Source organism: Myxocyprinus asiaticus, chromosome 24 (assembly GCF_019703515.2).
Source record: "Myxocyprinus asiaticus isolate MX2 ecotype Aquarium Trade chromosome 24, UBuf_Myxa_2, whole genome shotgun sequence".
Taxonomy (NCBI): Eukaryota; Metazoa; Chordata; class Actinopteri; order Cypriniformes; family Catostomidae; genus Myxocyprinus; species Myxocyprinus asiaticus.
The window spans coordinates 22,378,113-22,406,107 of NC_059367.1; the positions used below are offsets into that span (position 1 = coordinate 22,378,113).

At 41.0% G+C, this 27,995-nt stretch overlaps 1 protein-coding gene across 2 annotated transcripts in view; it reads right to left on the bottom strand.

Annotated features, from left to right (window-relative positions):
• Positions 1-27,995, bottom strand: part of LOC127415308 (chemokine-like protein TAFA-2) — a 186,564-nt gene that overhangs the window by 74,632 nt on the left and 83,937 nt on the right. For both annotated transcript variants that reach the window (XM_051654019.1, XM_051654016.1), the window contains one exon: positions 1,352-1,464. In XM_051654019.1, the coding sequence (XP_051509979.1) occupies positions 1,352-1,463 (112 nt within the window). In that variant the 5' untranslated portion in view covers position 1,464. The remainder of the gene's footprint in view (positions 1-1,351; positions 1,465-27,995) is intronic.

Genomic DNA, 27,995 nt, shown 5'->3' on the forward strand with positions numbered 1-27,995 from the left:
TCTCAGTGATTTCAACAGTGGCATGATTTTTGGTGCCAGACGGTCTGGTTTGAGTATTTCTGGAACTGCTGATCTCCTGGGATTTTCACGCACAACAGTCTCTAGAGTTTACTCAGAATGGTGCCAAAAACAAAAAATATGCAGTGAGCGGCAGTTCTGCAGATGGAAATGCCTTGTTGATGAGAGAGGTCAATGGAAAATGGCCAGACTGGTTCCAGCTGACAGAAAGGTTATGGTAACTCAGATAACCACTCTGTACAATTGTGGTGAGCAGAATAGCATTTCAAAATGCACAACACGTCGAACCTTGAGGTGGATGGGCTACAACAGCAGAAGACCATGTCGGGTTCCAATTCTGTCAGCCAAGAACAGAAAGCTGGGGCTGCAGTGTGGACAGGCTCACCAAAACTGGACAGTTAAAGACTGGAAACATGTAGCCTTGTCTGTTTAATCTCGATTTCTGCTGAGGCACACAGATGGTAGGGGCAGATTTTGGTGCCAACAAGATGAATCCATGGACCCAACCTTTCTTGTGTCAACAGTCCAGACTGGTGGCGTAATGGTGTGGGGAATGTTTTCTTGGCACACTTTGGGCCTGTTAATATCAATCAATCATCGCTTGAATGCCACAGCCTATTTGAGTATTGTTGCTGACCATGTGCATCCCTTCATGGTCACAATTTACTCATCTTCTAATGGCTACATCCAGCATGATAATGCACCATGTCACAAAGCAAAAGTCATCTCAAACTGGTTTCACTGGCTACTGGTTACACTTTTATCTAAATGGGGACATAGCATAGACATCTAATGTTTTATATGAAGCTAATTAGACTTACTTTAGACTAATCCAAACCCCAACCCTACCCCTTTTGCATTTTTTTAAATAAAAAATGAAGATTATTTTATGTATGAATAGTTTCTCCATTTGATGACATTCCAAAAGGTCCCAAAAGGGAGGATTTGTCAGATTTACCTCACTTCTGGGTACAATTTTGACTAAACTATTTCCAAGTATGTACACACACAAACACACTCATGCACAAACACCCACATACAGTATATTCATGCCTACAAATAAACATTGTCTGTCTGTTTTTAGGTCGTTTTAAGTATCAGTTCAAATTTCTGGTACATATAAATACAAGAACCAAACAAAAATTGTTCTGATTTTGTTCAAAAATCTAATGAAAAACTGTATGGTAATATTGACCCAAATCTGACTGTATTCAATCCACATCGATGGGCTTTTAATGAGAAGGCTCATTAAAATGATCAACACTGTAGTTTAAAATGGAAATAAAGTAATAACAACAGGCTTAAGACCAAATGAACCTTGTCCTTGACTTACCGATGTGACTGCGGTGTGAGGAGGCATCAGACAGATGACCCCAGAGAGACAGAAGGGTCAAAAACACCAGCAAAAGCCACGCACACGCCCTCTGTACTGCCCGCTCCTGCATACTGAAACACAACAGACAAAGCATATCAGCATATGAGCCTTACACTGATCAGATACTGTAAGCTATTACAAGACCGCATGTTTCTAGTGGGGTTCACATTCTCTTCTCAAGCTCTATCTAAATGTGAATCTAATATCTGAATGTTTTTGAATGTGCTCTAAAATCATTAAACACAGTTCACCCAAAAATGAAAATTCTGTCATTATTTACTCAACCTCATGTTGTTCCAAACCTACTACAGTATGACTTTCTTTTTTCTTTCTTTTTCCTGCTTCTTTTTAAAGCAGAATGTTAGCCTCAGTCACCATTCACATTCATAGCATCCTTTTTTTTTTCTATAGTAAATGATGATAGAAGTTTCATCTTTGGGTGAACTATCACTTTAAACTCTACAGAGAAATGTTGCTGTTGGACCTCAGGGCAGATTCTGTCTTAACACTATATAGAGGAGAATCAGTCTAGATGAAAACTCTGTGCAAATTAAAAGCACTCTTCAGCTTTCTTCTTCTTCCTTCCTATTTCACTCCTGTTTCATCTCCTGATACTCTTTCATATCCTCGGGAATAAAGAGATGCAAACAGATTCAAGATTCAATTTCCCCCAAGAACGTGAATAACATTTATTTTTTATTTTATTTTTTTGTTTGTTTTACATTGCTTTTATAATGCGTGGAATAAAGGCTTAAAAAAAGTATTCGTCTAGTCTCTATATGAAACTGCTGAGAGAAAGTTGATATTGTGCATGCTATTTAATTTGATACTTCTGTTTCTTTAGTATTGTCAGCCATCCAATGAGAGCACATTTGTTATCTTTAATAAAAGTCTGTTATTTCTTTAACTCTGAGTTTTGTGATGAATAGACAGAGCGAGAAGTGTGTACATAAAAAGGTAATTTGGAGGTTTAGAAGGCAAATTGTTTTCCAGGCTCAGAAAAGTCTATGAGTCGCTGTGGGAATGTGTCAAATTAAGCAGATTTAGTGTACTAATTATCTATGAACCGGCAGAGCTCTCTCCTGCTTAAAGCTGAGGGGTGAGTAGGAAAGCCCTTGTGTACGAAAACAATGTCTGGAGGGAGTTTTACAGTGTGCAGGTGGACAAACAGGAACACCCATAAAGATGCTGTCATTTAGATTTACGTTCTGCACATTCTCACATCATAACCAGAAATAAAAAATTGTACCCACATTTAGAGTTTACAGCTGTAGTGCGTAATGTTTGTCCCACTAACAGCATCAAACTGAATTGCAAAAATAGTAAATTTTTCCCAAAACACGATTCTCAAACAATCCCTTTGAAAAAAACCGGTAGTCCCGCCCCCAAACTCACACCATTGGTTGAGCTAATGTTGGGCCAGTGTTAAAGATGAATAATTTCAAAATGTTCAAAATGTAATTTCAATCATTTCCTTTTTAGGAAAGAAAACAAAACAATATGTAACAATAATGTTTTATAAACATTTTCCAAACAAAGCCTTCCACAATAAAAAGATAGAGAACTAAAATATCACTTCAAGTAACATTAAACATTTCACTAAGTCTAAGTGGGAGTTTGACAAATTGAAAGAACTAGTCTCCCATAGGTTGCATATTCATTGCAATGGGCATTAAATCTCTTAAACTCTCATCGTCCACAATGTTAATCAGCTAGCAGACTGTGGCTATACGCTTTGCAGCAGCAATCATGAGCCATGTTCATTATTCGCGTTAGGGCGTCAATGCCAGCGCTGAGCATTGCTTTAAACTCTACATGAAAAATGTTTTCAAATGCCTCATTCTGCATTTTTGTGATATAAGACTTGACATGCTTCTGTGGTAATTAAATTGTGCTTTACAGAGGCTGTAAAGTATTTGATATATCTCATCTGGTCATTTCTGAATCATTTTATCACTGACACGGCTGTTGTGTGTGTGTTTCTGGTGTGCGTCTGTGTAACTGAGACACATTCCAAAGGTTCCGCCCTGCTCCGACCAGTGTTTATGCTGGTTCATGCTTTATTAATGGTAAATGCGTTAATCGTGATTTAAAAAAATAAAATAATATACACATTAAACTTAAAATTAATTGCATGCATTAACGCATTAATTTTGATAGCTCTAATTATAACACAAAAAAGTTACAAACTTCAGTTTTTAAAGCACCACAGAGCAACAGTATTTTCACTTTAACAAAGTCAACCTATGCATGCCTGCCTCATACTGTATATGCCTTACTTAAATACAAAATATATAGAAACCGAAATGTGATTTATGTGATTGTGATTTTATGATGCCGAAAACCAGTGGGACGCTCCAAAAGTGTCCATCTAACGCATATACATAGACCAAAAATGTATTTAAAAATAGCACAGATGGCATGTAAGAACACATCCTCTAAGAACTCAGTTGCAAAATGGGTTGGTGTCTAATGTAGGCTTGTGTTCAATGATATGGGGTTAAAAAATGACTTCTAAAGCCACATTTTGTATTGTCTAAACAATGTTTCACTTATCTGCCACAATATTGCAATATAATATAGTCAACAGTAATAATAATTAGCTTTATATAAAGACAGTACAAGTCTATGGTGTCCAAATTTAGATAACTAATTAAATGTGCATTTGTATGTTGAGCATGACTGTGTTTGCCCTAGCTGCTCTACTTTGAGGGCTAAACTTCAACTGTGTGTTCATTAGTTCTTTAGGAGTTGTCAGTAAACACTGCCAAACACCCACCAGCAAGCATCATCAACACGTCTCTGCATTAATACCAGTCAAGGTTAATTACTATCAAATCTCCAGCAAGACTTTAATTGCTAGTTATTTGGCCAGGACACCAGGGTACACCCCTACTCTTTACAAGAAGTGTCCTAGGATTTTTAATGCCCAGAGAGAGTCAGGACCTCAGTTTAACATCTCATCCAAAGGACAGTGCCTTTTTACAGTAAAGTGTCCCCATCACTATACTGGGGCATTAGGACCCACACAGACCACATGATGAACACCCCCTACTGGCCTCCCTAACACCTCTTCCAGCAACAACCTTAGTTTTCCCCAGGAGGTCTCCCATCCAGATACTAACCAGGCTCAACCCTGCTTAGCTTTAGTGGGCAACCAGGCAAGAGCTGCAGGGTGATATGGCTGCCTGTACTTATTTAACTTATTTACTGGTATTTACTGGTGTTTAATTTTCTTTCTATAATTTGTTTATTTTCTTCTCCATTTCAATTATTGACTTTGTTCTGTTCCCTGCTAACAATGTCCTGCAGCTCAGCTGCTACAGTTTTGGCAATACAAATGTACTGTTATTTGTCATGCCAAAAAAGTACACTGAAACTGGTATTGACTGCAAGTGAAAAATACAGATAGGAGAGAGAGAGAGATATATAGAGAGTAGTTATATAGGATGGTTAGATTTGGATTTGTAAAATTTGCATCAACTGAATAAGCAAAAACATTTCACTTACTGTACTCAATCACAAGGTTGCATTGTGAGATAGACAGGAAGTATGTCACAGGTAGATGGGTAATCTTTGAGTGTTAAAGATTGTATTGTGAGATGGACAGTATATAAAAGATAGAGGCACTCTTTGAGAGGCTGAGTATTTGTGTATGCTGTATTGTCAGATACAGAGTGGTATTTAAGAGATAGAATGGCAGTATTTGAGTTTTATACTGTTCTATTGTGGGATAGAGTTATATTTCAGAGGTAAGAGGGCACGCATTTAAAGGTACAATACCGATATTTGAAGTGTGAGAGAGGAGTGCTTCTACTGTTACTACGAAACCTATGCTCACAGCTAAGTTTTTTTTTTTTAACCCAGTTAGTGTTACACAGTACAGCAGCTGCATCTTAAACATTGAGAGAGAAAGAGAGAGAGAGAGAGAGAGAGAGAGAGAGAGAGAGAGAGAGGCAGTCATCTCTGTTCCATTCATTTAATTAGTCCCACTGGAATCTTTGCAGATGGTGACATCATAACACACAGACAAGTACTGTACATGTCCACATCAAACCTCTCTCTCCCTCCCTCTCTCTCTCTCTCTTACTTTTCATGTGTCTCTCTCTCGTTCAGTATTTTAAACCATGCCCTAATGGCTCTGTCCTTACTCAGTTGGCCAAGACTGAATCGATCATGCCATGCTAGAGAGATGGAGAGCTCACAAATGATACATTTCATGTAACATTTCAAGTTCAAAGACAGGAATTTAGCTACAAAATGACACCAAAAATAACAAAAATAAACATACACACTCACACACATCTCCATACAAGTTTTACCTTATAGACCTCATTATGACCAACAGACCAAAAAGCATCAAAGAATATTCACCCATCACCTAAAGCCCCTTTCATCTTCCCTTCCTGCTTCTATTCAGACAGGTTTTCCAGTCCTGTAACAAAAGCTTCAGGCTAGTAACTTTGTGCTCTATAAAATTAATGTGTTTGTAGTTCTACTGTTCTCTCTTTCTCCACTCCTCACTCTCCCCTCTCAAGGAACAATCTGCATATCTCCACAAAAAGCTGCATAAGAATGTCAAAAGATATTAATGCATCAGCACTCATAAGAATATTTTCAGCAGTCTTTAAAGTCAGTGAACAATGTGCAGATGTTGAGAAACTCAGGGGCCTAATATACAGTAATCAATATAAGAAATTTGTTTAGAAGTGACCTGCCTGGTTAAAAATCAGGGCTCAACAATTTTTTTTTTTTTTGCTAGGCCAGTAGTTCCGACTTTTACTTGCCTTGCCAACATTTCCACTATGACAAATATGATAAGTAGCTTCATTTTATATCTGTCAGAAAAACATAATACTTTTCATTAAACAAAGTTTGTTAAAACATTTTTTATTTCAACCCATTCAGATGCTTTTAAGAATATCACAAATCACTATCACAGTTTCGACGAAGCCTCTTTTATGTTTTCCATCTATAGACGTGTAACGAATGAGGCTGGTATCTCTTCAGCCGACCACCAGAGGGAGCCCTCTCCCGAATACTGACATTATACCGTTTCTTCTATGGTGACTTTCTGTTTGTACTAATTAAATAGCCATGCTTCTCCATTTTGACATTGCGAACTATTGCCAGTTTCACTGCCTTACAAGCGTTATTCTCATTGCCTGTTTATTGCCTTCTTGTTATGACCATTGTGCCTGCTTTACGGATTTACCGATATTGGATTACTGTTTTGCTCTGTTTGCCTGGTTGGACTGATTACCTGTTTAATGACAACTTTGCCTGCTTTAACGATTACGTCTCTGCCTTGTGTCTTGGATTTGTTTGCTGATAATAATAAAGTTCTTGCATATGGATTCTACCTTCGCCTCCATGTCGAGTCCCTTACAAGATGTTACCTTGATGACATATTTCAATCAGCAGTATTCAACAAACATTTTCAATACATCATAAAAAATCCACGTGGTTATGTTCACAAGATATGTTAGCGTAAAGCCCAAAGTATACTCCGGCTGTCCGCGTTGCTGATCGCTCCACGCACAATATGCGTGATACAAATTTCATTATTTGCACAGTTTGTGATAACTGTCAATTCACGGCCCAGATTTTGTCGACACGCCTGTGCGCACCGTCAGTGCATGTGGCAGCCGTTGACTGTACTAAAGTATCACAAAACAGTAGTTGTGCACATGCGTTGAATGCGTTTGTATTTGCTCGTGGTCAAAAGAGTATACTTTGAAAGACAATGTGGTCGACCAGCGCAATCTGATCCGGAACGCAGAAAAACTAAGTATACCTGGGCTTTAAATCGCTATTCAATTTCCTTGTATAGAAAAAGAGGCAATGACAGTAAATGGTGACTGAGACTAACATAGTGCCTAACATCTCCTTTTGTGTTCCACAGAACACAAGACATACAGGTTTCAAACAACATGAAGGCGAGGCTGACAAATTATCCAAAATATTAGTCAAATAAAAATGCACATTTGAATGCTTAAATGTGCATTTGAATTTGAATGTGTGCCAAACACTGACAATGACTTACAGGGGTTCAGGGGTGCATTTCCCATACAACTACGTAACTCACTGCTTAACCACCATAGTACGATGCATCGTTGAGAAATTAACTAAAAATATTTAACTCAATTTCACAGTTATGCGAGTAACTATGTCACACATCCAGGGTTCGAACCACGTTGGTTCAGCAATATAGAGCTGTTGTTATTGATGTTATGCAAGGGTATATCAAATTATAATAGCTCATTTACATGTACTCCAGAAAGCTGTATAATGCATGAAAATCTGCTGAAGACACGAAAGCTGTGTGCACTAAGTAAATGCAGATACATTGCTCTGCAATACTGGTTTCCCTTGCAGATCGCTATACGCATTTGTCGATTTTTAAACAAATCTAGCATCAGGATGTGCACACAAATCCACAAATTGGTGGACTCCACTCATCATCTACTCAAGCCAATCAGATAACGGCCACATTGCTCTGACAAATCGTAGCATGTTCTATCTTCAACCAATCACGATTTTTTCCCTATCTGTCACTCACTCGACGTTGTGTCGATGTAGTGACACTAGGGGTCACTATTGGGAGCCTGAGACACCTCTGGTCTTGGATAAAAGGCCAATGAAAATTGGCGAGTGGTATTTGCATGCCACTCCCCCAGACATACGGGTATAACAGGAGCTGGTATGCAACCACTCATTCAGATTTTCTCTTCGGAGCCAAACGGTCATGCTCACTGAGCTGAATTCTCACGACTGTTCATTCACCTCTGCTGGATCTGATGGCGCATTTCAGTGGCTTCTCCCTCCTCTGCACTGGTGCACTGCAGAGAATGCCCCTGGGCGCTTTGGCAGAAATAAGAGTACATTTCTCTAAAAGAGTATATTTCTCTAAAAGAGCGGCACACACGGAACGTCTTTTTAAAGAAGCATCTTTTTAAAGATGCCTTTCCTTTGTGTGTTATTCCTGGTTGCGCTCGTTATCTCTCGCCTTCTGACGGTCACAATCACTGTCTTTTGTGTCTGGGCGCTGCTCACACGGAGACAGCGTTCGTGGATGGGTCATGTACTCATTGAGAGAACCTGTCCATGACGACGATGCGGTCGCGGCTTACCTTCATAAGAAAGCAAGCCACCCCAGAGGCTCCCCACCTTGGTCCTTCTACCCACGGTATGAGGCCAGCGCGGCTAGCACAGGGGGCGATTTGGGGACCCCAATGGGACCGCCTCCGCCGGGTATCCCCCTACGGACCTCCCATTCCCCAGCACACTCGTCTGCTCCGATCGGGCTAACAGATGAGTCCGCCGGCTCATCTAACAGTGAGTTCGACCTCTTATTTGGAGCCCGCGAAAGTGATGAGCTCTCGAGCGCAGCATCGGAGAGTGGGCTCATCCAGTCGGACGCGGAAGCCTCAGCTGGGCTCCTCCCTTCGGGTGCGGTCGCCCAATCACAGGCTGACGCGGAGATGATGACATGCTTTCCCGGGCAGCCGCGAGCATCGGGCTAGAGTGGAACCCTCCGCTCTCCCCTAAACCCTCGTGGCTCGATGATTGGTTCCTGGGCTTGTGGCACCGCTCAAAGCCACTCCCCGCCCCATTCCTTTCTTCCCGGAAGTGCATAAATAGCTGACAAGGTCGTGGGAGGCAATTTTTACTGCCCAGTCCCAATCTTTCAGCTTCCCCGCCCTCACTACCCTCGATGGTGGGGCGGCCAAGGGCTATTCGGCAATCGCCCCGGTGGATATATGCGCTCGCGGTGCTCCTATGCCCACAGAGCGCTGACACCTGGCGCGGGTGCCCAAAGCTCCCTTCCAAGGCCTGTAGGTTTACGTCGTCTCTGACGGCCAAGGCTTACGCTGCCGCTGGACAACCCGCCTCCGCCCTGCATGCCATGGCTCTCCTGCAAGTCCGCCAAGGCGCTAAAGGAACTGCACAAGTGTAGTTCTGCCCCGGGATTGATGATGGAGCTGCGCTCGGCGACCAACCTCGCTCTCCGGGCAATGAAGGTCATGCCGTGGTCTCTCAGGTGGGCGATGTCCACCTTGGTGGCCCAGAAGCGCCACCTTTGGCTCAACCTGGTTGAGATGGGAGAGGCTGACAAGGCACAGTTCCTTGCTGCCCCCATTTTCTAAGTTGGCCAGTCCAGCGACACCGAGGACTTTGCCCAGCAGTTCTCAGCAGTGAAGCAGCAGACGGAAGGTATCCGGCACATCCTGCAACGGCACGGATCAAGATCTGCTTGTCACCAAGGGCGTCCCCCTGCGGTGACTGCATCGGCTATGCCGCAGCCCGCCCCTGCAGCCCGGCCCCGGCGTGGAGCCCACCGCAGGAAACAGACGCCACCCGTCTCATGGCCGCCAAGAACCCACGAAAGGCTTCGAAGCGCCACTGAGACGGGCGACCCAGGGATGACGAAACCCGCTGTTCTGGAGCTGGTAAGCAGACCACTCCATCCCCCGGTCGAGGGCCGGGAGGAGAATCTTTTGTTACCTTTGCATTTAAATGCGCTGCATGCCCAAGTGGCTGCAGTAACCAAGAGTTCAGCAAGAGCGGTTTCCTTGTTCTGCTGCTACCTTGCGCGCGGTGACCTCCTATGGAAGGGTGCGATAGAACCTGTCCCTCCGGCCGAGATGAAGAAGGGGTTTTACAGCCCCTACTTCATCATACCAAAAAAAGGCGGTGGGTTGCGGCCAATCTTGGACCTACGAGTACTGAGCCGGGCTTTACACAGACTCCCGTTCAAGATGCTGTCGTAAAAACGCATTTTGGCGAGCGTCCGGCATCAAGATTGGTTTGTGGCGGTAGACCTGAAGGACACGTACTTTCACGTCTCGATTCTACCTCGACACAGACCCTTCCTGCGGTTTGAATTCGAAGGTCAGGCGTATCAGTACAAGGTCCTCCCTTTCAGCCTGTCCTTGTCTCCTCGCGTCTTCATGAAGGTCGCAGAGGCAGCCCTTGCCCCGTTAAGGGAAGTGTGCATTCTCATTCTCAACTATCTCGACTATTGGCTAATCCTAGCTCACTCTCGGGACATGTTGTGTACGCTCAGCCAATTAGAGCTTCGGGTCAACTGGGAAAAGCGCAAGCTCCTCCCGGTTCAGAGCATCTCTTTTCTTGGTTTGGAGTTGGACTCAGTATCATTGACAGCACCCTCAAGAATGAGCACGCACAGTCGGTGCTGACCTGTTTGAAGGCGTTCAAACGGAAAACAGCGATTCCACTGAAATTCTTGCAGAGGCTCCTGGGGCATATGGCATCCTCAGTGGTGGCCACCCCGCTCGGGTTGATGCATATGAGACTGCTTCAGCACTGGCTTCAGACTCGAGTCCCGAGATGAGCATGGCACTGCGGGACACATCGTGTGGCTATCACGCCGGTCTGTCACCGACTCTTCAGCCCTTGGACCGACCTCTCATTTCTAAGGGCTGGTGTTCCCCTAGAGCAGGTCTCCAGGTGCATCGTGGTCACAACAGACGCCTCCAAAATGGGCTGGGGCGCTGTTTGCAATGGGCATGCAGCCGCTGGCTAATGGACAGGCCCACAGCTGCATTGGCACATCAACTGCCTCGAGTTGTTGGCAATTCTACTCGCCCTGCGGAGGTTCCGGCCATTGATCCAGGGCAAGCACGTGTTAGTCGGGCAGACAACACGGCAACGGTAGCATATGTCAACCGCTCTCGTTGTATGTCACAACTCGCCCACCGTCTCCTCCTCTGGAGTCAGCAGCACTTCAAGTCGCTGCGAGCCACTCACATCCCAGGCGACCTCAACACTGCAGCGGAAGCACTATCACGGCAGGTTACCCTCAGTGGAGAGTGGAGACTCCACCCTCAGGTGGTCCAGCTGATTTGGAGTTGATTCGGACAGGCACAGGTAGACCTGTTTGCCTCCCAAGAATCCTCCCACTGCCTGCTCTGGTACGCCCTGACCGAGGCACCCCTCAGCATAGATGCGCTGGCACACAGCTGGCCCCCTGGCCTGCGCAAATATGCGTTTCCCCCAGTGAGCCTAGGTCAGGTAGGACGAGGAGCAGGTCGTCCTGGTAGCACCCTACTGGCCCACCCAGACGTGGTTCTCGGACCTCACGCTCCTCGCGACAGTCCCCCCCCCCCACGAATTCCCCTGAGGAAGGACCTTCTTTCTCAGGGACGGGGCACCATCTGGCACCCGCGACCAGACCTCTGGAATCTCCATGTCTGGCCCCTGGACGGGATGCGGAAGACCTAAGCAGTCTACCACCCACAGTGGTACACACGATCACTCAGGCTAGGGCCCCCTCTACAAGGCGCCTGTATGCCTTTAAGTGGCATCTGTTTGCTAAGTGGTGTTCTTCCCGACGGGATGACCCCCAGAGATGCGCAGTCGGATCAGTGCTTTCCTTCCTGCAGGAGAGATTGGAAGGGCGGCTGTCCCCTTCCACCTTGAAGGTGTACGTTGCTGCTATAGCAGCACACCACAACACAGTGGACAGTAAGTCCTTAGGGAAGCACGACCTGATCATCAGGTTCCTGAGAGGTGCCAGGAGGCTGAACTCCTCCAGACCGCACCTCGTTCCCTCATGGGACCTCTCTGTAGTTCTTCAGGGTCTACAGAGAGCCCCCTTTGAGCCTTTGCACTCAGCTGAGCTTAAGGCAGTCTCTTTGAAGACTGCCCTCCTGACTGCGCTCACTTCCATCAAGAGGGTAGGAGACCTGCAAGCGTTCTCTGTCAGCAAAACATGCCTGGAGTTCGGTTCAGGCTACTCTCACGTGATCTTGAGACCCCGACCGGGCTATGTGCCCAAGGTTCCCACGACCCCTTTTAGGGACCAGGTGGTGAACCTGCGAGCACTGCCCCAGGAGGAGACAGACCCAGCCCTGTCGTTGCTGTGTCCAGTGCGTGCTTTATGCATCTATTTGGATTGCACGCTGAGCTTTAGGATCTCTGAGCAGCTCTTTGTTTGCTTTGGTGCACAGCGGAAAGGAAGCGCTGTCTCCAAGAAGAGGATCGCCCACTGGCTCATTGACACCATAGCTATGGCATATCACGCCAAGGACATGCCGCCCCCGGTAGGGCTACGAGCCCATTCTACCAGGGGTGTAGCGGCCTCCTGGGCCCTAGCCATGGGTGCCTCTCTAACAGACATTTGCAGAGCAGCGGGCTGGGCAACAACCAACACCTTTGCAATGTTCTACAACCTCCGGGTGGAACCAGTTTCATCCCAGGTAGTGGCACACAATACAAGCAGATAAGCCCAGGATAGCCAGCCGGGTGTATCGCTTGCACATAGCACCTTTCACCTCTCTGAGCTGAAGACGTGTGCCATTAATTCCCAGTAGTGTTCACAAACTATGTTCCCTGGTTGACTTCCTCCGAGCCCTGTGGCAGTCGAGTTTTCGGAGAGACTCGCTGCCAGCCCAGTACACGTGCTAACTAAGAGCCCTGTTCTGGGGTAGGTGCTCCGCATGTGGCGGTTCCCTGTAAAGTAACCCCAAGCGATATATATCTTCCGCTAATTCGTTTCCCTGTTGCATCTTCCTTGGGCAGAGCCCCCTCTGCCACAGTCTCCATGTTTGTAGTAACTCCTCTCCCATTGGGTAGGATCTACCATGAGACTTCTCCACATGGTCGGTAAGACCATGTGACATATTTTCCACTTAAATACCCCCCCCCCCCTTTGGGCGAGGTGTGGTCTCCGCGGTGTCTTCCCCTTGGGATGGACACCCCCTGACTAGACCTGGTGGCCCAGTCGGATAATCCCCCTTGTTTTTTAGGGAGTGGAAAAAAAGAAGGGGAAAAGAGGCCACAACTGGGTTAGACTGTCTCTATCTTTTGGGTAGTCGACTTGTCCCCAAAGGGCCGTTCGAAACTGATAACTATGTTGTGGGAGGTTACGTGTCGGCCTGGTGCGCTGGCTACGAGGCACACAGTTGTTTGCCCATCACACACCGCCAGTTCACGTAACACAGTTCAGCCAGTTGCTGCGTTTTGTATAGGGACCCATAGTGTCCCTCCTGCCACAACGCTGAACTACCCGCTGAAATGGCCGGACCTTGTCTTGGCTCCTCAACATAAAACCTGAATGAGTGGTTGCATACCAGCTCCTTTTATACCCGTATGTCTGGGGGAGTGGCATGCAAATACCACTCACCAATTTTCTTCACTACATCGACACAACGTCTCGTTCCCTCCATCAGGGAATGGAGGTTACGCAAGTAACCATAACGTTTTACTATCAGAGTGGGACCAGAGTCACAGCTCTCATGATCATGGAATCAAGCACATACAGATAAGCTCTAAGGCCACAAACTTTTAAAGAAACAGATGCCATCAGAGGAATACTGTGATTTAAGGTTTGTATAATTTTCTCTTGTTTATAAACATGTGTAGTGTCTTGTTAAATGTCAACAGCTGAAAATTGCCCATTTGTAGAGTGTCCTGATCATTAGCTTTATAGTTAACCTGGCTGACTGTATGAGTCTGCTATTTTAATTTGAAGTTTCTTGACTGAAATGTGACATCAAAACCTTTACTCTTAATGTTACATGGCAGATCCAAACAGACACACTACTAGACACTTGTTAGGTGTATTCTGTTGATTCATGTCTTTTATTTTGAAATTCTAGTTCCTGTTTCATGTCATGTGTTCCTGTTTCCCTAGTCATGTGATTTCTGTTTTCCCTCCATGTTCATGTGTCATGTTTTCATTGGTTTATTGTTCAATTATCTTGTTATCATTTCTGTTTGTTCATTGGTTTATGTTCTCCCATGTCTTGTATTTAAGCCCTCATGTTTGCATTGTCTATTGGTGGAGTATTGAATGTTATGGGATGTGTTTGTCAAGTCAAGTCAAGTCAAGTCAAGTCAAGTCAAGTCAAGTCAAGTCAAGTCAAGTCAAGTCAAGTCAAGTCAAGTCCATGTTTTGTAGTCAGGGTTATTGGTGTTCACGTTTGAAAATAAACTGCACTTGCGTTCTTCATCTTCACGTCATCGTCATCAATGTCAGCAGCCAGCATACGTTACAACACTACAAAAGATCAGTAGTTCAGATAGTGTCTTTATAAAACATGAGTCACATTAGATGATCTTAGGAGCACAAACCATATATAAATACCGTATATAACACAGTGGATAAGATCAGCTATGCCAATAATTTGGTTTCACATTATGTTAATGTATTTAATAAAAGCAGTTGTAAGGTAATATTTATTTGAATTTTGCATTTTAGCACATTTGTGTGCATGTTTTAGGGGGTACTATTATGGGGTCCCTTTCTAAAATACAGCATCATGTTCTGACAGTGATAATTGACTCATTAGTTATTGCCATCTTTTTCAGATGTTTCCCCTGTGTACTGCCCATCAACTTACTCCAAAACTCAGTGGTTCCAGCTCCAATAGAGGACACTTTTTAAAATGTGTAATATGAGATTGTTTATTTTTCGGTTATGTCACATTTCTTTTAAGTTACAATGTCATGTCTTGAAATTAAAGTGCAATTTAAATAAACCGTAACATTGCCTTTGGGTTGACTTACTTAAAAACGAAAATTCTGTCATTAAGGGTGTGTTCACACTTGTAGTTCGGTTCTCTTGGTCTGGACCAAAAAAGAAAATTATAAATTTAGTCCTGGTTCGCTTAGCATTCACACTGGCATTTTTAACACTGAACCTAACGATACAAAACAAAAGGCATCAGGAAAAAGTCACAACCTGATTGGACAGCTTTTATGACGTATATTTTGTGACGAAACTTGCCGAACATCCAAAACAATGCTGGCTGCTGGGCGAAATGCGCTCGTTAGATTTATATGTGTATATATGGTGGTATTTTTACCAGCTGAGAACAAACGAAGTGCTAATAAAATGAGTAAAGGAGTCAAAACAGCACCAGGAATTCCTCCGTTGCACACACAAATGAAGATATGCTGTAAGGACGGCTGACGGCGGTTCCGACGCCTGTACCGAACTGTAATGGGCAACATAGCTCCTATGATGAGAAGAACCAGGTATGCTTGAGGTCAGTATTAGGCAAATTACTTCCTGTTTTTGGTCCATTTAGATGTCTTTGGTCCATTCATATATCAATCGAACCTCACTAGAGTTCGTTTGGAAGCAGACCAAGACTCACTATTCAGGCGGTCTCGGTCCGCATGTTTGGTGCACACCAAGGTTTGGGTGGCAGCATTCATACTTGTTCAAATGAACCGCACTAACAGAGCAATCGCACCAGAGTTCGTTTTAATCGAACCAAACCTGCCAAGTGTGAACACACCCTTACTCACCTTCCTTTTTAAACCTGTACTATTTAGTTTCTTCTGTGGAATATGAGAATACTTTGTAAAATGTAGATGCTGCTAATGAAGCTGAAATGAAAGTGAGGCTGTCAATCCCTATCATAATTCCTGACATCTCCTTTTGAGTCCCTCCCACAGAAGAAAGTCAGTCATTTTGGTTTGGAACAACATGAATATGAATATAAATGATGACTCATCATATTTGAAAAAATATTTTTTTGTCATTTAGTTGACAAATCTTTTATTGAGTTCTATCAAGGCATTTTGAGGTAAATAGTTTTAAAGAGTGTCTGTTTTTTTGTTTTTTTTGTTTTGTTTTTTACACTTTAAAGCAAGTCTGTTGGCTATAAGGTATGATTCTTTGATTACAATTTACAAGTTGTCATGCATGTAACTACAAAAGACAATAAATTTGAGTACATGTATTTACACACACAAACACTTGAATTGAACATTACAACTTGAGTGCTTGCATTTTGCTCGAGCTTGTTGTACATGAACACCCTCATTACCACGTCATGGTGTTATATCAGTTGTCTGGGACAGATACTCCTAGTCAGGGTATGCAGGGGCGTGTTTACGATTTCTGAGGCCACAAGCAACTGACCAGTCTGGGGCCCCAATTTCGAAAAGTTTTGCTTAAAAAATTACATAAAAATTATTTTAAATAATAATTTTAAATTCATCCTATCAGCCATTGTAGCCAAGTACATTCAAAGTGTTTAATGAAATATAAATCTAGTTAATGATAATTATTACATGTTTTCCAATTTTTCCACAATACAGTGATAAAAAAGCAATACATATATTTTTACAAAACACTGTTTATTTTTTTAATGAACAGGGTGTGCAAAACCTACTACTTTACTCACTAACATTTTGGAATTCAGTTGTCATTTATTATTATAACCCAACAATTATTTATTGTTGTCCAGTTAGTAATTATAATATGATACAGTATTATTTTTATAACTTTGAGGATTTGTTGTATACCATAGTAATACATTTCTGGCTGCAGTGTATTGTTCAACATGTTGCAAAAGGCAGTATTTTATGTAAGCATCATAGGCAACATTCATAACTGTATTGTAACAGTAAACATACAAGGCACAACAGAAGGGGGGAAAAAACACCATTGCTGTTTATCAAGTGCTGAAACTTTGCTTGGTGCAGAACAATCTTGTTAAACATTGTAGCAGTCAACTTTTTGCGACCTGAACTTGTTCAGAATGTTAAATCTTTGTGACACCTGTGCTAAAAACAACCAAGATGCAGCACAACAAATGAAAGAGAACGCAGGTGTCTCGACATGCGACCTGATGTTTTTTAACTTGACACAGAGTCTAAAAATGTGCCGGTCCTGCGTGAGACACTGAAGAAATAGCGAGACGTGATGCAGCAGGTATGGATGTTTGTCCAGTGTGTGTTTACACAGGAAAACAATGGAAAAACAGAGCAGACGCACGCAAAAACACTAACACATTTGTTTGCGTGTATGTGAGTGAGAGCGTGTGGGTGAAACAAGTTCGGAAGGACTGTATAGTTTTTCATAAATTACAAACCCGAACTCAAAGTCCTACTTGAAAAACTGACTTAAAAACCCGGTGGACCTCTAATGTGAACCGCTCTAAGAGCGCTGACAACATGTGTACCCAGAACAACATGTGGCCGTTATCTGATTGGCTTGAGCAGACGATAAGTGGAGTCCACCTATTTGTAGATTTGTGTGCACGTCTTGATGCTAGATTTGTTTCAAAATTGACAAATGCGTATAGCAATCTGCAAATGCACAGGAAGCAATTCACAAATAAATGTGCACGATTCACAAATGAATGCTGGACAGAGTTGTGTTTGTGAGTTAAAAAAGATATTTGTTCATTATTATATACTGTATTTATAAATCTCATTCTTTTTATTTGTGAATTCATTAAATTTTTGTGAAACTCCTTACAGTTATTAGTGGATCTCATTCAATTTATATGTGAACCAACTTTCTATTTGTGAATCTCTTTCCATTTGTATATTAATATGCAACAATTCCATATCCATATTCGGGCCTCCCCGATGCACTTAAGCACATACGCACTCTTCAAAAACCTATAAAAACGCCACTTATGCGTTAACATGGACACATAAGCTGTGTTCTCAGACAGAAGCAGTGTGTGTGTGCTTTCCACACAGCAAACTAACAAGTAACTATGCTTCTAACCACAGGTGGAGTGCTGTAGTTCCAACCACACAACTTTGCTATGCTGTTTGTGAATGTTTGTTGGAATTACACTTTCAGGAAACACCAAATCGTTGAACTGTTGGTAACAATGGAACTTGCGAGCATAGTTGGCTACCGATGCTTTTGGGAAATGCACCCCAGACTGATTGCATTCTTGGGCTAAAACAGATGCAGTGCAACAAATAAAACAGAATGGGGGTGTCTTGAGATGCATGTAAAAGGTTGAATTTCATTTTAAATTGACACAGCATCTAATAAAATGCAGCGCTCCTGCACGAAACACTGACAAAACAGCTCAAAGGTCAAGGGCATCCGTTTAGCGTACACATTTGGAGTGAACGGTTCCTTGGGTGAAGGTCTTTGGCCATTTTGTCTTGCTCTCTTATCAGCGTCTCGCTGTATAAGCATTAGGTATGTACATACAACTTTATTTAATCTTTATAACCCTGCACTAAAACGTAGTGTCTCAGTAGTGGGATGATAAGATCAGTTAGAGTGTATCATTTTACTCAAATGGCCACAAATCATGTCCAACACACTAACTGATATCAGCTTCCAAATGAACCAGTTCAGTAGAATGAGAATGCCAGACATGGTGATAGAGGGGGTGGAGGGTGTATTTTTACACAGGGATATTTTTTTGCTCTTCTGATAGGTGTTCCTGGCCAGTGTGGTGTGGGCTGACAGGACTAGCATAGACAGTGCTGGTGAAAATAATGACCATGAGTTGGCCTCCATTCACAGTCATATGGCAGATTCTATCAGGTAGCAGGCATCTGATGAAGATCTGATCTTGAAAGGATGCCTCAGTGTCCGTGCCAGTGGACCAAACAGGTGGTCAAACCTGGCCAGCAATAAATATGACAGTTTACATCAGCCATTTAATCACGCCCACACACACCTGATCTCAATCAAACACTGGCACTAGAAATGACAACCAATTAAAAATTACAAATAATCTGCCAGGATATCAACACCAGACAAGAGGGCAGAACTGGAGAAAGAGAGCAGCTTCTAGAAAACCACCAGAATGGAAGACTTCCTAATGAAGTCACACTTCAAGAGACACTCATTAAGACTTCATAATGTGAAGCATTATTGTTAAAATAAACACTGAAGCTTTAAAAATAAGATGGAATGATTGTAAGAACATTACTGCAAAAAGTTATCCTGATGGTTGAAAAAAAGGGAGGAGCTCAGGTAGGTTTATGCTTATAAGTGCTGGTACAGTTCTTATCTAGCTAGTCGAAGAGTATAGCCATACTATTCTCCAAGAAATCTGATGCAAAACTCCAACAGCATGGTTGTTCTTCTGATTAAGCTGGTTGACTTAGGAAATTTTCAGTTCAGTTAAGTTCACCCAAAAATGAAAATCTGCTGATAATTTACTCACCCTCAGGCCATCCAAGAGTTTCTTTCTTCATCAAAACAGAATTTAAGATTTTTAGGATTTAATTTCAGGCCTCCTCCTTTAAACAATGCAAGTGAATGTACTGCATTTTTTTTGATGGTACAAAATGCATATTTAGGGCGCATCAAAATAATCCACACGAAACCCAAATGATTGATTATTTTTAGAAACAATACTTATATACTTTTTAACTACAAATGTTTGCTTCTGTACATCTCTGTGACGCGCGCTCATAAGGGAGATGACGTAAGCTCGTTGGTAAAGTCACGTGTCACGTGGAGGAGGAGGCAGGAAGCACGTCATTGTTTACAAGAGGTGCAGCACTGTACAAAAGTTTAATTGACTTTGCTGTAGATTTGTATTTGTATAAGTGTATTGTTCATAATGGTCGTTTGGTGTGTGTATCCTGGATGCTTCAACCTTCAGAAACCCTAAAGAAAATGCACGCCGGGAAAAATATTAACTTTTCATCGATTGCCTATACATGATCATGAGCGATTGAAGCTCTGGCTTATCGCGCTGAACCTGGATATCAGTACACCCCTACATTCTCTCAAATATTGGAGGGTGTGCAGTGAACATTTTACCCCTGATGATTTCAGACCATCGAAAGAAACAAAGGGTCAATATCTGAATTCATCTGCTGTGCCCATGCTGTTTTTCCAGCGAACTCAGGTATGTGTGAAAACTTTGTCATTGTCACGCCTCCCTCGGGCTCTGCACCTCCCTCAGCGCTCCGCTCCTCATCACCCGATTTCTAATTCACCGCACCTGCACTCAATTCACTCGCTCATCACTGCCTGCATAATTAAGTTTGTGATGCTTCTCTTCTGTGTGATATCGCCTGTACCATTGATCTCACTGTGTAAACCCTGTAAATCCTGTGAATCTCAGTAAACGCTCTCGCACTTGGTTTCACTAACTATAACTTGTGTGGCTTGAATTCCTGACAGTCATATAGCCTATATATTTCTGCTAAAGAAAAAGCACAAGTAAAAAATGCAACGGCATTGCTCTGAAATAAAGGATGGTTATTTACTGCAGTAATGTTTTTTCTATTATTATTTGAAATTATTTTTTATTTTATATTGTTTTGAAATTGTTTTGGATTGTTTTGGTTTGTGAATGGCGCTTGGTCTTTGGTCTGTGCAAGTTTCTCTTGTAAACATCGCACGCTTCCTGCCTCCTCCTCCACGTGACGCGTGACCTTACCAACGAGCTTACGTCATCCCTCTCATGACCGCGCGTCACAGAGATGTACGGAAGCGAACATTTGTGTTAAAAAGTATATAAGTATTGTTTTGTTTCTAAAAATAATCAATTGTTTCGGTTCAGAAGAACTTTATTTGTCGACTGGAGTCATGTGGATTATTTTAATGCACCCTAAATATGCATTTTGGACCATCAAAAAATGGAGTACATTCAATCAATCAAATCAATCAAATCACTTTATTGTCACACAGCCATACACACAAGTGCAATGGTGTGTGAAATTCTTGGGTGCAGTTCCGATCAACATAGCAGTCATGACAGTGATGAGACATATACCAATTTACAATAACATCAAATTAACACAACACAATTTAAACATCTGTTATACATAATTAAACTCACTTGCATTGTTTAAAGGAGGAGGCCTGAAATGAAATCCTAACAATCTTAAATTCTGTTTTGATGAAGAAAGAAAGAAAGATACATCTTGGATTGCCTGAGGGTGAGTAAATTATCAGCAAATTTTTATTTTTGGGTGAACTATTCCTTTAAGAGCAAAATTGGAGTCAAGATCAAACCCTCCAAGTCCAATACCCCTTTGAGACCTAGACCCAGGACAATACCAGACCCTTTCAGACCCAGACCAAGACTAGCCTCCCTAAGGCCCAAATCCAGACCAAGACCTAGCCCAGATCTGCACTAAGGTGGCTTTCATAATGGGTATGTTTTATGGCTGGGCGATATGTAAAAAATATTTTTAGCGATAATTGCCTTAAAAAATATCACGATATCTCATTACATTGTCAACCCACCTGCCGAGGGTCGGTGAATTTTTAGCTTTATTAATTTTGCTTTAAAAATGTAATTCATTTATTGAAACACAAAAATTTAAACAAAAGACATTTCTAAATTCAAATTGCACTTTAAACTAAATGAAAAAAATAGCATTAAAATAACGAAGTACTCAAAAAATCTTATTTAACCACCTCCCCAAATCCAAACATTTACTGTCTCCAAAGGTCCCATTTGCCAACACACAAGTATCCGTCAATGACACCAGATGGAAAATTACTAATAGCCTACAGATCAAGAACTAAAGACATTTATAAATGTAAAGACAATGATAATCAAAATAAATAAGCCTAATAAATTCCCCTGTTTTCCCAAAATAATGCTGCCAAAAGTGTGTTCTTATCGAATTTGTGTTTGTATTGTGTTTTGGTAATACAGTTAATGCTGCCAAAAGAAAAGAAAATAATACTCAATTTTAGGTTCAAGGTGAACGTGTCTTGTATTACTTTATGTTTTATTCACTTTCATCTTTGTTTCTTTAATACAAAGATACATATTACTGAACCTGCAGAGTTGCATTCACAATGCATGCTAACTTTGTAGAAATAAAAAAGTGAACTAAAGTCACAGCACTTCCTGAGATGATCAGAGATCATTTGCAGCATTCTCATAGATGACAGTATTCTTGCGAACAGTTTCAGATGAATGAAACAGAGAAAAAACATGTGCTTGTTCCACAAGACCTGTTCCAGCTCACGCTGCACACCTCTGAACACACAGTGAATCAGACACAAGCAGTAGCTATGTTGCCATCCAAGCTGTGAATCTAATTTATGCAAAAAATCCAAATATCGCTAAAACAATGTGCAGATAAAGCCACATTTCCATCCCTTGCATTCAAAAGTACAAAATCATCACTTCTGGGGAAATTGTAGCAACTGTGTGACTCTTTTATTAATAAAATACTTGCGATTTAGGACGCACAGACAAATCACTTTAATAACTCATTTCATGACTGGAAATGACTGCGCATATAAGTTTTCCATGCGAATTTTGGAGATTTTATTCACATCTTGGTGTTTCCATCCAGCAGATTTTATGTGATATCCTAAAATGCGCATAAAAAAGCATTGATGGAAACATTAGCTATTGACAGCTTTTCTTTTGTCTGTTCTTACAAATATAATAAAGTGTATTTCTTCAAGCACATGTCTTTGTGACTAACAGCATTTCTTGTCATGTGTCACTCCGATACGTCTTGCAACAGGTCGCCCGCCTGTTGCGGGTAGATGATCAAAATTTCCTGTGCATGAAATTCATTTGGACGAGGAGCTTGCAAACTGGATTCAACCTTGTTGCATTTGGCGGGTGGCGGGTGCTAGTTTCACACTCTGGATAATATATTTGGCGACTTCCCAGATCCATGGTTTTGCCATTTCCCGATATTGTCGATCATGTCTGTTCAGAATCGGCATCAGGATCTTTGTAAGACATCGTCAATATCCGATTACATTGTGCTATCGCCCAATCCTAGAACGTTTCCTGCAGTCTGAATTGGAGTGTGATTGTTCCCGGCACCACCCGCAGCATTGGTCTGGTTTCAGACGCATTTATGTTCTGTCGAACACCACTGCATTTCTGTATAACTTACATCTGTGCATCTGTGTGTAGGCAGTACAAAACACACATATTGTGACATTCATGACATATCCACAGCACTGCCCACTCACCCTGAACAATGAGATTCCTGTTAACTGTCATGCCACAGCCTTGAAGGGTGTAGACACAGTATGCAATTATCATAGTTCACCTAGCAGAACACAGGTGACCTCAAATGTGTGTACATACACAGTAGTTTACCAATTTCTGTTAGTTTGTAACTAACTCAAAACCCTCACTGTGCGAGGTTGTATGCACGTATGTGCAAGAAGGTGTGTTTGTGTATTAGCCAGTGAACAGCATCACTGATGCAACGCAGCTCAGCGCTGATATTCTCAGACCCAGTGTAAGGAGTTTTACACAAATGAAAACTCTGTACAGCATAAAAAAGTAACAAACCAGATAAAAGTGAAGCAGCACAGTGCATCTGCAGCCTTTACATTCATCTTTCAGAATTTACATGGGGAGAAAAGTCCCTCCAACACTTTGAACCAAAGCAGCTCGAGAAGGATTGGTTCCGGGACATGTTTGCTAATTTAAGAAATATATCTGAAATGCAAATAGCACAGCTTGGTAGTGTTTGAAAAACAATCAGTGTGAGCAGACTGAGGGGAGAGGTGGGGAGAGACCAACGATATCAGGTTTACTCAGAAACCCCCTCAGCCTGCCCCCAAACAGGCTCTAATCTACTTTAAATCCACACTCTGTCCATGGATTCAAATAGGATTGACCAAGCGCTACTTTGAACTCTGTCTGTGTCTTGGCCAAAGTCAAAAAGCCTCCTAAAGGAATTCTCTGGCAGTAATGATGAAATTACTTAAGAGTAACTCACTCTCTCTTTACATCTTCATCTTTCTCTTGCTCTTTCTTCTTATGTTCCATTTCTGAGTGTCACTCTTTACCATTAGAGCTTTCTAATGGGACATTCAGTCTCTTAATATTATTTTTGTTTGGAGCCTTAGACAATACACTCAGTGAGCACTTTATTAGGAACACTATGATCCTAATAGGCGAGAACATAGATGGCAAACGGCAAGTAGATTGTAGCGTTACAGCTTGTCCAATTTGTCCTGGTGGTACAGTACATCAAACATGTAATTTTATATACGCCAACATCACCGCGCAAATCAGAAACACAGCAGCAACAAAGTTGCAACTCTCTCAGATGACACGGAGCATGACACTGAGCTAGAAGCTTGTAAGTAACAAAAACAAGCTTATTAAAAAATCTGACAACATAAGAACCCCGTGATTACATAAGATGTATTATTCTCTGGTTTTGACGTCGAAATTTAAGCAGGTATGAATACAACAATTGCGCACATGTTATAAGCCAGTTATAATGGCGGAAAATATAACATGCAACATGAAACCGGGGGAAGAGGCCAAAAAATCACAAAAATAAGTTTGTTTTTGCTCAAGCCGATAAATAATATTGGATTATTTACATAGGCTATATCATAAAATCAGAGGTCAGGTTTCTCTTGGTTTTTTTTTTTTTTTTGTAAATTTATTTTATTTTTTACCACTAAATAACAGTGAAAGATATTTTTTCCTCGCTACAGTCACTTTAGCTTTCTCTCTGGAGGCTTTAAGACATTAAGGCATGATTTTCTATTAAGCTGCTTTGAAACTATGTGTATTGTGTATTGAAAAGTGCTATACAAATACAAATGACTTGAGTGTAGACAAACTAATTTTTCTGAAGAAAAACATGACAATTTTGAGTTCATGTGAGTTTTTCTCATTACAATCAAAATAAATGCAGTGCTGTTGTTTAAGTTACTTTATTATGAGCTCTACTGTTTTTTGCCAATGCCCAGCCTGATCTCATTAATATACAAAGCCATTTTTATGCTAGTATTTGTAACATTTAAACATACATGTTTTATATTTGCATAGACACTAAAACGTTCAATATGGACGTTTGAAAGCATCTAAAACATAATCATTTTTACATATTTACAGCTTTAGAAATGAAAAATATTGACAAATCCATGACAAATGAAAATTTGAATACACAAGTTTATTATAAATATATTTGGTCATTTTTACTGTTTTATAGATATTTTAGATCCCTTAGCCCTACCCCAGCCTCTAAACATAACCACATTTCAACAATATAAAAACATGTAACAAGTAGATTAATGTACAGTAGCAGTCTTTTTTTACACTATAAATAATTTATATATATATTCAGTACAAAAGTAGTCCAAAGGGCAATGAGCTTCATCAGATATGCTCCCTGATGACATACAACAGCTTTATGTGAGGTAGAGGGAGAAATTTAAGTTATTAATGTCTTAAAAATCTTCTCCTGATGCACTCCGTAACGGCGCTGTCAGTCTGTCATATCTCATTCAAACATATACCTCATGGAATACGGCAGTCGCAAACGGTCACGAGACATTTGAGAGCCAATGAGCATTTAACACCATTGTTATAAAACCTGTGTATGTGCTTCTTGAGGCAGCAATTTTTCAATTATGAAAACAAAAGCAACGCAGGTTGACGGCAGGGGTGCTACGGCGAATGGAGATAGAGATCGTTGAATAAAAGGCTTGAATTTGAGTCTATTCCTCAAACAATTCTACATGAAAATTTGGATTACAGTGAACAAATTAAATGAATGACTTTTATCATTGTTTTATATTGCTTTTGTGTGTGTGTGTTTTTTGGGGAGTTTTTTTGTTTGTTTTTTTGGCATATTCTGAAAACTCCTTCTGTGTCCCCTAGCCAACTAAATTAAAATTAAATGCTTAATGAATGATTAAACGAGTACAATTTAACATTTTAAGGTTTAGTCTTGGTTAAAGTGATATAATCCTTTAAAATGTTGTATAGGGCAGCAGAAATCACACAGAACTGAATTAAACTGTTAAAATGTCAACTGCATTAAATAAATGTTAACTACTCTGATTATAAATGCAATGGAATTAACTGATTAATTCCATTAATTCAATATTAATTGATTCAAACATAAACATTTGTACATTTGTAAGGGTGTCAATATGTAAAATTATAACATCTAGATGCTGACAATATGTCAGTATTGTACCTTTCGGTGTCTGTGCAAATGTAGGAGAATGTATGTTTGCTAGTACCAACTTTACGTAAAAATGCATACACATTCTCATGAGATCATGTTGCAATGTCAGACACTGTAGTCATTTTTTATTTAAAAAGTATTTATGTTGAATCCTTGAATAAGTTTGAGTGAAACATTTGTGGACGCTGTCTTTTTACATCATTAGAAAAATTTCTCAGATTACTAATTACATAAGTTACTTTCTAATTCCCCAAAAATACAAATATGACACTAAACAAGTACTTTAATATTGACTGAAAAAAAGTTACAGCAACATGACAAAGTCAGCAAATTGACTAAAGAAAGATCCAATGCATTTATAAAAATGTAACTTAACTTTCTTATCTCAAGCATGCCTTACAATGAAAACTGTAGTATTTACCTTACTAATAACTTTCAAATGTGTTTTGGTCCAGCAGAGGCACACATCTGCCTGTCACAGGTATTTTCGTGACTATGTCTCTAAAAGACTGCAACTCCACAGTTGACAATGTAGGTATATGGTATGCTGCTACAACTTCTCTGGAGTTACCTTCACTCCCGATCCAGTCTGGCTTGTTCAGGTGAGGTTGGACCGCTCACTTCTTGGGCATGGGAATCTTCCTGAGCAATGATTTTTGCCATAGAATGCTTTCTATTTGGGTGCTTCGACAAATTGCTGGTCGAGTTAAGAGCGTTAGAAAGTTCTTTGGAAATTGGGCGCAGTTCGCATTTAACAGTAAGTTTTTTTGTTTTTGGGTCAATAACATGACGCCTTGTTATTCTGTCCTTCTGTATTTTTTCTAATGCTGTCAGTCAATTAAAATTTGTAATTGTGAGAAATCACATAATGTTTCATTGTTAATTTTGAAAGTACTGAAAATTTACTCAATATATATTTATTTTCTGTCAAAATGCACTTATTTCCTTATTAGGAAAGAAAACAAAACATTATGAACAAAACAGTAATGCTTTACTAACATTTTCCAAACAAAGACTTCTACAATATAAAGATAGAAATGCACTAAAATAGCACCAATTCAAGTAATATTAAACGTTTCCTAAAGTGGGAGGTTGACTAATTGAAAAAACTAGTCCCCACATAGGTTGCATATTTATTGCAATTCACATTAAATCTCTTAAACTCTCATCCTCCACAATTTTAATCAGCTGGCAGACTGTGGCTTTTAGCTTTGTTACAGCAATTGTGAAGCTGTGCACTTGATTTGCGTCAGGGTGTCAACGCCAGCGTCAAGCGGCGCTTGTTCTGCATTTTCGTGAAAGTTAAGACTTGAAAGGCTTCTGTGGTAATAAATTACACCCTACAAAGGATCAGAGTACTTGATTTATCCCATCTGGGCTATATACTATATATTAATTTTAGTCAATTCATTCATTAATTAGTTTTCTTTTTTATATACATTTTAGTTAGTGTTCCTCTCTTTATTATTTATCTTGCCGGGAGTCTATGGCAGCCCCTAGAACTGTTTGGAGGAAAGTTAAGAAATTCTGCAGACTGATAGGAGAGGCTATGAAATGTCCCTAGATCAAGTATGGATAGTGCCACGAACAGTTCAAATTTCCACTTTTCTTTTGCCTAGAACTTTTTGACCATATGGCTTAGAAATTTATTGACATATCCTCTGATTTTACTACTAATTACCTATTCAACAGGCCCACTCAATCCAAGCCCTGTTATCTGAGAGCCCAAACCAACAGGTATCTGCTTCTCAGGTGAGGTTCTCTATTGCCTCACTCTTATTTTTATCTTTGTGACGCATCACTTCCAACACTGTTTGTCACAATAGTCAGTCAGTTTCAAAAGCCAAAATCTCAAAACAGACTCTAAACCTTATCACACTACTCAATGCACACACTAAAAATCAAATAGCCCAAAAAGCAACATTGCTAACTTTAATTTAAATATGCATTACAA